This window comes from Cryptotermes secundus, unplaced genomic scaffold (genome assembly GCF_002891405.2).
Source record: "Cryptotermes secundus unplaced genomic scaffold, Csec_1.0 scaffold401, whole genome shotgun sequence".
NCBI classification, from domain to species: Eukaryota; Metazoa; Arthropoda; class Insecta; order Blattodea; family Kalotermitidae; genus Cryptotermes; species Cryptotermes secundus.
Genome location: NW_019731223.1, coordinates 1186279 through 1198834, shown reverse-complemented (window position 1 = coordinate 1198834; position 12556 = coordinate 1186279). Strand labels below are relative to the sequence as shown.

The following is a 12556-nucleotide window of genomic DNA, read 5'->3' as shown; positions in this document are numbered from 1 at the left end:
GTAGCATGCCTTGCACAATTTAGCCTTAAGTCCATCTATGTGGTCCTTCCATGACAAGGAATTGTCAAGAGTGATACCTAAAAATTGAGTGTTTGTAACGTTAGGAATATGTTTATTTTTATAGCTAATATCTATAGGAGTTGTTAATGCATTGGTGGTTCGAAATTGCACATATTGTGTTTTATTATAATTTAATGATAATAAATTAGAGTTAAACCATATGTTCAATTGTTCAAATACAAGAGTGAGATCGTTTGTAAAGTTTACTATATTGGGATTACTGACGATGATACTAGTATCATCGGCAAATAAAACTGGCTTAGAAATATTATTTACAACTTTGGGTAAATCGTTTATATAAAAAAGAAAAAGGATTGGGCCAAGGATGGAACCTTGAGGTACACCACACTTAGCCCTACCCCAATCTGAAAAAGTATGAGAACATGCTTGATCATCATAATCAATGCAAACTCTTTGGTATCTATCATTGAGATATGACTGAATTAAGGCGTGTGCATTATCTACAATTCCATAAAATTTAAGTTTTTCCATTAATAAGTTATGATCGACACAATCAAAGGCCTTCTCAAGGTCACAAAATAAACCTCCTACATTTGACTTATTGTTCAAGGCCTGGAGAACATCATTTAGCAATTTAAATGAAGCGTTTTCTGTTGAAGACTTACTTCTAAATCCATACTGCTCAACAGATAGTATATTATTATTTTTTATATGATTGGTAAATCTTATGTATATCATTTTTTCAAATACTTTAGACAGGGAGGTCAACAGGGATATGGGTCTATAATTTTTTATATATTTTATCACCTTTTTTGAATAAAGGTTTAATAACAGAATATTTTAAACGTGACGGAAAAGTGCCAGATAATATAGCCCTATTACAAATATAATTCAAGGGGGTTGCGATGAAAGGAGAGCATATTTTTAGAATTTTTACTGAGATTTCGTCATATCCGTAAGAATTTTTAGGCTTAAGTGACTTAATTATACTTTCAATTTCTTTAGTCGTTGTACGATCGAATATTATATTTGGGTATGGATTCTTGAAAGTGCTATATAGGTAATCCATGCAGTTAGTATCACTTATCCCTTCCTTTTTGAAGTTAGAAGCTATTCTATCAGCTACTGATAGGAAGTGACTTTGAAAGGTATCCACAATTTCTCGTTTACTCTCAGTAGGAACCATTTATACATACTGATTGAATTGATTTGTTCCCGACATTCTTGTTTTTTGGAGTTTTAAGTATATGTCTGATAGTAATATATGTAGAAAATTAAATATATAGTACTTCACATATGTTAGTGTGAATAAACTTTTGATGTTTCTCCTGTTTCAACTGCCCAGCTGTACATTGTGTAAAGAAAGTCAGTTGCAGCAGGTGGTATAGCAAGTGTCACGTAACTTCGAACAAGGCCAAGAGTAACCTTGAACGCGTAGAAGAAAAATTTTAGACAAACCCCCTTCGGGGGTGTGAGAAGTGACAGGCGGCCAGTTGTTTGCACATAAATGTGAAACTTAACTGCCGATTTTTCAGCCAGTTAAGCCTTCTGTCTACCACTACAATCATAATCATCATCATCATCATCTACTGTTACCCCCTACTACTCAGTGTGACTTCCATTTAGCAAGCTGTCTACTGTGAGATCAGTGAGTGTTAATTGTTATTATTTCCTTATTAATATAAACTGTTTCTGGCACCTAAACATTATTTAATAATGTTTAAAATGCATCTTGTTAATATGCTTCTTAATGTATGAAAGAGAGAGGACAGACAGAATATGTGTGTGTATATCTTGGGACAAATGGGCAAGTAATTTTGTCTCAGTGGTGCAGGTTTTCTGTGCATGTTTGAAGGACATTATTGCCATCCCATTTGTTGGCAAAGCCTGGAATTATTTTTTCAAAGTAAACATGAACACAATTTATTTATACTGATGTGACATAAATATTGTTAAAACAAAAAAAAAATGTACTGCAGCACAAGTCAGCCAGTTTAAGTAACAGTAAGGATATTCTGATACTTTTGTAGCATATTTCAGACATTCTCAGTGATTTCTGAGGGGAAACTGTGTTTGACTTATGCAGTTTCACCCTCTCTGACTTTTTTTTAGAACAGAACCATCACATAAATTAAGGAATACCATATATTTGGGTAACAGTGGATTAAGTTATCGTTGTGAATGTGGGATTTCATTATAGTAATTTTTGCACCATTATTGGATGCATTTATTTGTAATTTACAAACAGTTTGGATTGTTTATGTAATTTAATAAGTACTAAGGCAGTTCACAGAGAGAATAAGACTCATGCCTGTGCATGTTCAGTGCCTAGTGACTTTCATGTAGGTTTCATAATTTGCACTTATTCTTACTATATAACATACAAATGGAAAATGAAATAAACATCCTCATCCTTCTTGGCATATCCATGTAATTTTATCAGTCTAATGTCTAACATTTGGAAATTCCTTTTGAATTGAAGTGAGATGCCTTAGGGATGTTGAATGTCCCAAATAATTTCAGCATTCTGGTTAAGTAAGGAATACCATATTTAAATACATGCATTTAGGAATTATGTTTCATAATTTACAACATATTTCTAGAGCTGATAATTGTTCACCAGATACACTGTTAATGACATGGCTAAGTCTAAAATTTCATTCATTCAGAAAGCTGGAAAAAAATGCATGACTCACTCATTTCCAGCATAATAAAGGCTTCTTCACTGAACATTTTGTGTGATCTGGGTGCACCATCTCACAAAATCATTTGTGCATGATACTGTGTAACTGCTGTATGGCCTAATGCCAGACATCAATTCATTGGAGTACCAGTGTTTATGAAAATGGATGACATGCATATTCCATGTGCTGTTTATTGAACAGGGAATTTACTGACCCATGAAGCAGGAATATGTATGCAATATAGTGACATCTGCCATCTCTCAATTTTCTGTTAGCTTTCTGTAGTTCTTTTTTGTTATCTTATTTCTAACATCTTTTTGCAAAGAATAATAGAGAGCAACAGTTCAGGCAAATTTCTTTGTCATAGGGACAGGCACTTCACAGCAAAGGAAGAAAAATTGTTCAAAGCGTCTTAAAATGTATGCTGAAGGTGAATGAACTCTCTTTGATATGTCTATATATATGTATAAACATGTACATGCGTATGTGTTAATATATATTGATAAATGTTCTGTGAAGCCTATACTCATGTGCATGACAATGAGGCACTGTGATTAGTGACATATGTACTATTTTGGTTCTAATAAATGCTTGTTATGTATTGTGGGAAAGATGCAAGTCTTGGCTTAAATTCATGTTTTTGTATTTGCATGTCCAGTCTGATCAATTTGACAAAGGCACAGCATGTTTTGTTTATGTTGGACAAAGAAAAATTCCAAAGAACAGGTTAAAATATCTGTAATATTACAAGTGTATATAGAAATACAGCATTTTCTCTCTCCCACACTAAATGATATGAAGGCCTGTGCTTTGTCTTGTTGTGAAGTCTGGCACTTTCCCTGGGCAATACAATGCCTGTGATCTCTCAGGTTTCTTACCTGCTTTAAATTTGAGGCATTGCTTCATGGTACTAGTTTTTTAATGTGATTCTTGGTCTCAAATGCAAGCATGTTGAGAAAGTGGGAAAAATGAAGAATAAGACCCGGTGTTGGAGTTCAGACTGCCAAAGCTGTGAAGCTATTTAGAATTAATCAGTTTTGCTTTTTCTGCTTATAAAGGATTCCTTATTTTATCATGTAGTAATAGTGATCTTCTGCAGAAACCTTAACTGGGGGCTTCTGCTTCAGTGTAGATGAAACACAGTATATGTCAAGCTCACCCTTAATTTTGTAAAAGTTTTCGGGGTACCACATAATTGTGCTATTGAGAAAGAAATCTACAAATTGTGTTCTAGTATTTTGTTACGTGTTACTGAAGTTGCTGTAAGTTGACACAGTACGAGGTACATACATGGTGGTGATGGAGAATTCACAGAAACTTTAATGATATCAATATCATCATGGCTTTCTTCTTTTCCTTATAAAGTATTTTTAAGTAGGTTGCTTTGTAAATAATGTTATGTATTCATTTTATCAGCTTTTGTATTAGTAGCAGTAGAAGGAAATCTACCAGCTTACGATGCTAATTTGTTAGAATGGCTTTTGGGAAAACAATGAACTATGAGTTTTGGTAATTTTAAGTAATAAACTGTTATTTTTCAGCATCCACAGGCAACGTACCTCTTGTGTCTGTGCGTGCATGTGGATTGTATGGTGCTGTTTTCAGTAGCAAGACTGTATAGTGTCAGATGATAGGACATGTGAATGATGAGTTCAAAAATATTTGGAAGGAATTGACCATGATCTATTCGAAGATACTATCCCTACATTTGCCTGGAAGGACTGAGGAAAACCACGAAAACCCTCAGTCAGGATAGTTGGTGACATGGCTGGTTTTTTTAAACAAGCACTTCCTGAATACAAGTCTGCAACAGTACCTCTAAACCAACCTGTTTTATATGTACCTTATAAATCTCACTTTCTTTGTATTAACACTTCGCGGACCGGTGATTTAAATATTTAAATCACCCTGGGGACCGGCATTTTTAACATACTACCCTAACTTGTGCACTGTTCACTTTAAAAATTAATATAAAATCTCCTAATTAACTTTTTGAACTAAACTTTTTGGAGAACACTTACCAATGCTCCTAGAAGTGCTTGAGAGTGTGATATTTCTGGAAACTTTCCCCTTTGTGAAGTGGGATTACACAGAACTTGCAAATGTAGACATACTCATTTTTTTGTGAACTGTGCAAACACGGCATTGCCTAGAAGTATTCTTCCCCTTGGAATGTTCACTCTTCACCATTTTCACGAGGGTATTTTTCTGCATATTACTTGAGAGTCGCCCTGGGGGGTCCACATGAGACCTTCGTGGGGTTGGAATTGATGGGCCCGGTCGTACTAAGTCTTTGTGTGACCCTGGTTCTGCCGCCACCATCTGGACCGTAGCCCAGGCCTTTGCCACATTCATCAGAAATGCTTTGTATTTCAATTTTGAATCAGGGTTTAGATTTTCTTTTGGATTTTTTGCTGCCCCCGCAGTGTTACTACGCGCAATGTTATTACCCGCATTATCGTCGGAGCTACTGTCAATTTACTGTCTGTGGCCACAATTCTTTGTTGTCCCCCGTCACTGTCGCTGTCTGAATGACAGTCCATTACTACGCGTCTCACAATGCAGGTCAGCTAGGTCATCAGAGGAGAATTTGTCCTTGATCCATTCTCCCCACTAGCTACTGGCTGATACACATGGCTTGAAGAAGGCAAAGCATTTTCCTTTATAGTCGGATAAGTAAACAGCGAGGTCAAGTTGCTGACTGCTAACTAAACATTCCAGAGTCTTATCACGCATCTGCAGGCAGTTGCGTGCAATGTAGGTGGCACCAGAGCAATGTATAGTGTGTTGCAACTTATTGCGTTCTAAAAACCAGTTAACATGCGAACGGTCCGCCACGTTTAAAAGTGAAAAACCTTTTAAAGGGTGCGCGGCCCGCAAAGTGTTAAGAGTGAGTTCTGTGTTTCATTTGCTGAAATGCCATGAAACCTTTCCTTTCATAAAATATTCATCTTGATGGGTATAAGTCTGTTACTTTGTGAGCAGGAGTAAACAATAGAGAAATCTAGTTTAAGAAATGTCTAAATATATGCTGATGAAGAAAATTTTATGATCACTGAAGGAATTTGTGCACCAGATAGCCCCCTGTTAGTAATATATGAAGACTATTTTCAGGCAAACTTATTGTGGAGTCTAATATATTTGGGTATATAGGGAGGTCTTTTGATGATAAAATGTAAATACCGTCTCCCATTGAAAATCAGCCACCACCTTCACAATACTGAATGCAGGTTTGTTTGTCATCATGTAACATTTCATGATAATTTAGTCTATAAACTGCAAATGAATGCTATATAAAAAGACAGATTTGCATTCATTGCATAATATTTCTCCCTTAGTAATGTTATCTTTTTGAACATGGTGCTGAAATTCTAAACACCCATTGAATTGGAGATGAAAGTCTTTACAACACAGACATACTGCACTGATCCATATGTTATATATTGTAGCGTGTAGAGCTGTTGTTATGCAATGACCGTGAGATGAGCATATATTCCAGGGCCTTTTCTCAGCATCGCCTCAGTATGCACATCCCATTGCTAGGCAGCAGATTCTCAATAATGTAACAATTGGACTACAGCAGTGGAAGAGCTGTGTCTTCTACATGGTCTTTGTTGAGATTTTATTAGCAAGGGACGTGTACAGGAGTCTGTGAAGTGAGAAATTGAGCCAGAAGCAGAAGAATAGCCACTGTTGGAGCCATTACCAGGAAACGTCTAGTAACAGACAGAGAACACTAGATTGTGTACTCTAGTGTAGTGATTTGTAAAGTGTGGAAATCAGCGGTAGTGTTATACTAGTTATTTGTAGTTGCTACCTATAATATCTCAGTAAATCTATTCACCAATCCAAACCCCATCTATAGTCACCCCAACATGTGGCGACTGGTGTCAGAAGTTGTTGGATTTGAAACCGCAATACTATGGATATGGAACAAATGATGGCATGACCTGTTGCCAAAGTAAATGCTGAAATAGGAGCCAAGGAAGTAAAAACAGATGCCAGCCAAGCAAAAACAAATGCCACCCTAAAAGAATTAAAAGTCGCTTAAGAACTCCTGAAAGAAGAAATGTTGGCAAAAATGGAAGTCAATCAAGAAAAGATGGAGGCCAAATTAGATGCCCATCATGAAAAGATGATGGCCAGGATGGATTCCCAGCTATAGAAAATGGAGGCCTGTCTACACAAGACAGAGGCCACAGATTTGGAGGCAGATCCAGAAGAAAATAGATTCTGAGGTGGATCATGGAAGAGGTCCCTAAGGAAGAGGCCGCAGTGGAAAATTTTGAGCACGCAGGAGCAATATGGGTAGCAGCATCTAGCCATAGGGTGCCATGGAGAGCTGAAGAAACTGACCCAGGGTAGTGGTGGGTCCCAGAAGAAGTTGGCTGCCGCCTGCAAACGGATGACTCACCATGCATGGCATAAGGGACACTGTTGTTAGCGACAAGGCAAGGACTAGGCTGTACCAGGAACCAAAAAAGGATAGATGTTTTGAAAGAGATGTTGGGTGAAACTGGAAGGCATCAGTGGAGTAAGGGACCGAGACTTAAAGAAGTAACTACGTCTGAGGAAGGAGAAGATATCTTGCAGGATCTTCAGGAAAACCATTGGGCTAGAGATCATGAAGGTCTTCTTTCAGGGTTTGGAAAATGAATGACTGGACATCGTGGAGAAGTCACCCCCCTCCAATATGAAAAAGGAGACTGCACACTGATTGAAAGCTGGAAATGTAGAAACACCAACCACTCTAAATAGTTTGCCTGCACTGACCAAGAGAAGGATCTTAACTGTTTGCACCCTGTTGGGTATCATAATGTAGAAAAGAAGGTTGATGAAAGTACACCTGGACTGGCTTCCGCCCTATCTGGGAACCTCTTGGTATGAGCGGCCTTATGGAGGGAGCAGTTGGAGAGTAATCACCAGGAGAACCAAGCCACGTGGAAGGAAGGCAAGGCCAGTCACAGACTTCACAAGCACAGCCATCGGAAAAGAAGAGATGGTGGTATGCCTGTAGGCCATTTGGGACGAATAGCCTTAAGGAGGGGAGCAGTGTAGCATGTAGATCCATAACTATGGGACGACCGCAGGATAGGCAAATATGCCATACTCATCTCTAGGCAGTGGCTCAGTAAACACATTCCCATTGCTAGGCAGCAGTAATGCAAACAGTTGGACTATGACAATGGAAGAGCTGTGTTTTCTGCATGGTCCATGCCTAGAGGTTATACACTAGGCAAGGTTTGGGGTATAGTTGATAGTTCTCTACATGAGTCTGTGAAGAGAGGATTTGAGCCAGATGCAGATGAATTGCCATTGTTGGAGCCATTACCAGGAAATGTCTAGTAACAGACTGTATGGTCTAGTGTAGTGATTTGTGAAGTTTGGACATTAGCGATAGTGTTATCATTATTTGTAGTTACAGCCTCTAAGTGGTCAATAAATCTGTACATCAGTCCAAACCCCTATGTGTGACAGTAGGTTAGTTATGGTTTCAAATCAGTCTTAGCAATGGAGTAATATTTTTATGTGGATATTTTAAAATGTGACTGCCTAAGCCAACTTGACTCCATCCCATGGATCTCATATCTCCAGTACTTGAGATACATGGTACTTGCTATTGTTATTTTTGCTTCAGGTTTTCTGTTTGTGATTATATGTTCTCCAAATAAAAACTGTAAACATTTATATTGAATTTGTCTGTTATGTTAACAGATATCTGTTACATATAATGAACTCTGTGTACTACAGTAGTTCATTGATTGGTCATCATTTATATATACTCAGATTGCTATTATAAATTTTATGATGATGATTTAGAGGCTATAATGATCTCATTTTACTCCTGAGAAGATATTACAAGTCCATTAATAGTTCTGTTGTAATGAATTTTACAACTCTTATTTCCTGTCTGTTTTAACACATTACCCTACTTTCAAACATCAATAATTTAAACAGAAATAGTTATTTATCCTGTTGTTCATATGCTGTTGTGTTTACATTTAGTATTTCAAGAAGAGATTTTGGTTGAGGTCAGTATGTAATCTTTGCATTTGTATATTTCCTGCTGTTTAGTAATGTATTTCAAATTTTACAGGATTCAGAGTCTGAAGAAGAATGTATCCCACATTCATTGATGAATAATGATGAATTCAGACTTCTTATCAGAAGGTAAATTAATTTCACTTCGTATGTTATTCATGTTAATTAGAGATAATGTAATGTAAGGTGATTCTGGTTATTAATGCAAATTAATAGAAGTTATTTTTGTAGCACAGTGATTTTAGATATTATCCATTGTGTGGTACGTATTTGATGATACATATTTTAGAAAATAGGACTCCACCAGTCTTAAAGTGACTGGTTATCAGTACTTACTTACTCATGGAACTGAGCCCTTCTGGAGGAGCCACAAATTCTGCTGCTACTCAAGAATTTCCCAGCATTTTATGGAACCTGAAGGTTCATTACCATGTTCACAAGAGCCCTCCACTGGTCCCTATCCTGAGCCATATCAATTCAATCCATCCCATTCCATCCCATCCTATCTCTCTAAGATCCATTTTAATATTGTCCACCCACCTACGCCTTGGTCTTTTCAGTGGTCGTTTTCTTTCTGGCTTTTCCACCAATATCCTATATGCATTCCTCATCTTCCCCATTTGTGCTACATGCCCTACCCACCTCATCCTCCTCGACTTGATCATTCTAATTATACACGTACTTGGAGAAGAGTACAAGTTATGAGGATGCCCTCCAGGTTTGGAGGGAAGCTGCGAATATATTGAATAAGCAGTCGTGGACAGCCGACAAGGGTTGGTCCTCCAGCATGGGGGTCAGACTTGGGGCTAACAACTCCTCACTGTAAAAAATAATCATGTTACGAAAATGAACATGAAGCCTCAGACTTGGACGGATCCTCTGGATAAACGACCTAGGCTAAGGAGATGTTTATCAGTAAAGACTGGATTTTAATGCATATGCATATTTCTTTCTTGCAACCAAATAGTATGCTTATTTGGATATATGTATGAATTCCCGTTTTTCTTTGTTTATTCACCAAACTATGAATTGTTTGTCTTGCTGGGAACTCTTTCATCACAACATTTTCATCGATTTTTTTACTGACACTTTCAAGCAGATTCATATTTCATTTAGGTATCATACAGAAATATGTGTTGCTTTAAAGTATAGCGAACAGTGTCATGCCACACTGCTGACTAACTTACCTGGGAACAAATGACTCATGATGCTGATAACTACTGCCTACTGCTCACAAATCATAAACAAACTATCGTAAATGAACCACACTGTCCACTGTGTAACTTAATACTGTGTAGAGGTGTACAAGTTAATTATTTTCCTTCATTCCAAATGTTATTGGCCATCAGGCATGCTATGCCATCAGCAGAAAACGCGTGCACTTCATGGCCAGCGATGCACCGGTAGCAGTGAAGCGTAGCGCCATGAATGCATCTAGTTACTGAAAATGTTCCCTGTATATTGTGGAAGGGAGACTTAGGGATCCATATCCTGTCATGTGAAATTGTTTGTTGGTGGATGAATATCTTTATCACTGGGTGATAAGACACAGCATATGTCCTTACAGGGGTACTTCATCAACCAGCACTGACATGGCACATGTAGCTTATATACACAGAATTCCATGTCCTGCAATTGCAGCAGAATGCAAATCTCACTAACACCAACACACTGAACACTTTAAGAAGATATATATGTTGCTGATTGCATTTTGAAGTTGAATGCATAATGGCTGAATTCATTTAATCTGGAACTAAAGCAGCAAATTACTGAGTGGTGATACCCTATCCCACCATGGAAGAATATTTCATAGCACCATCAGTTTGCTCTGACAATGATGCATATCATATTCTTTGTTAGTCAGGCTTACACCTGACCATCCCATTCCGCCTTGTACTATTTTTAATGGTACATGTTATTTGACATTACTGTGTTTTAAGTTGTGACAATTGGAAGCAATCAGTCATTACATGACATCATTTTCCAGTAGGACATTGTAGTTCCCCATGAAGATCATCAAGTTCTAAGCTTGCTACAGGCCTGAGATTGGAAGGTGCTGGCACACCGTCATTTCCTGGACTAATCAGTTCCAAACAATCACTTGCCCAGATGCAGCACCCCCCACAACAAGGTCAATACACTAGAACAAACAAAAGGAGAAAAAGCATAAACAGCACACAACACTTGCCTATAGATTCTAGTGGAACACGTAATCTGCATAGCAACACAAGTATACATGAGAAACCTTGTAATGACCAGAAAAACGAGAGAGAACAACATTCACAATACCATTATGTTGTAAATGAGATAAACATTAATTATAACACAACATTTTAATATTTTTAGTGTAATTTTATGAAATATTGACACATAACACCATATGATTACTTCCAGAAATAAACAGATCTTCATAGCAGGCAGAAAAATGAAAGGAAACAATGAGATTATTCACAGTGCCACTATGACAAACCAAAGTAACATGAATTATAACACAGCATTTTAACATATAACAATTTAATATTTTAATACTTCTAACATAACTTGGAGAAAAATGCATAATGAGGAGCTTCATAACTTGCACACTTTGCCAAATATAATTAGAATGATCAAGTCAAGGAGGATTAAATGGGCAGGGCATGTGGCATGAATGTGAGAGAAGAGGAATGCATACAGGATATTGGTAGGAAAGCTAGAAGGAATGAGACCACTAGGAAGACCAAGATATAGGTAGGTGGATAATATTAGAGTGGATCCTAAGAGAGACAGGATGGGGTGGTATAGACTAGATTGATCTGGCGTAGGATAGGGACCACTGGAATACTCTTTCGAACATGGTAATGAACCTTCAGGTTCCATAAATTGTTCTGAAATTTTTGAGTAGCTGCAGAGTTGTCTTCTCAAGAAGGGCTCAATGCTAGGGAGTTAGTTAGCATAATTTTACATGAGAGACATTGGCGCATAACACTCTGTGATTACTTCCAGATGTAAACATTGGCCAGGGTAGGGAGAAAATAACAGAAAAACAAAGTTGACTGTAGAAACATATATTACCTGATGATGGCCAAAACACATTATAATGTATAATATAGTTTAATTAATTATTCACATAAATTGTGGTGACTGAAATAAATAATACAATATGATGCTACAATACAGTGTTTCATTCTAAATAAGTTGTGCTATATAATTACTTGTCATGATTACTTACCAGTCGCATTAACACACTGGTTGTTAAGTGATAATGATGTTTATGTAAAGCTCATTCACACATGGCTTCATATCCTGCAGAGGGTATGGATACTTATGTGAATTATTCATCCTGATCTTTGCAACAGGTTCCTTCACTCTGGGTGTCAGTTAGTGTAATTAAAATCTACCAAGGCTAAAACTGAAAGGTGTTTCACAGCTTCAAGGTTAACCTGAAGGAAGGGAGTGATACAAAACACAAAACTTGTGTGTAAATACATTTTGACAGTAATGTGAATGACGTCAAGACTTCTGTTGTTATTGTTGTTGTTGCTGTCATTATCATCATCATCGTTGTTGCTGCTGCTGTTCTGTTGAAGATTTTTTATAACATGAACTAGCCCTCCAATCCAAATTATCACCCACTATGTTGCAAAGGTTTGTGTTGCAAATTTGAATACTGTTATTAATTTTAGTTGTCTTCTGTAAGGATTCTACTTCTGAGAAAGTTAAATATGCAAACTGAACAACCATGTGGTAGTTACCTTAGGTAAGCCTGCAACTAATATTGTAATGTAGTTCCAAATATACAGTGGTTTCTGTAGGTGACATTCTTTCATTGA

General features: G+C 37.2%; 1 protein-coding gene across 8 annotated transcripts in view; it reads left to right on the top strand.

Annotated features, from left to right (window-relative positions):
* Window positions 1–12556, top strand: part of LOC111866515 (serine/threonine-protein kinase WNK1) — a 134097-nt gene that overhangs the window by 116272 nt on the left and 5269 nt on the right. For all 8 annotated transcript variants that reach the window (XM_033752284.1, XM_033752283.1, XM_033752282.1 and 5 more), the window contains one exon: window positions 8803–8876. In XM_033752284.1, the coding sequence (XP_033608175.1) occupies window positions 8803–8876 (74 nt within the window). The remainder of the gene's footprint in view (window positions 1–8802; window positions 8877–12556) is intronic.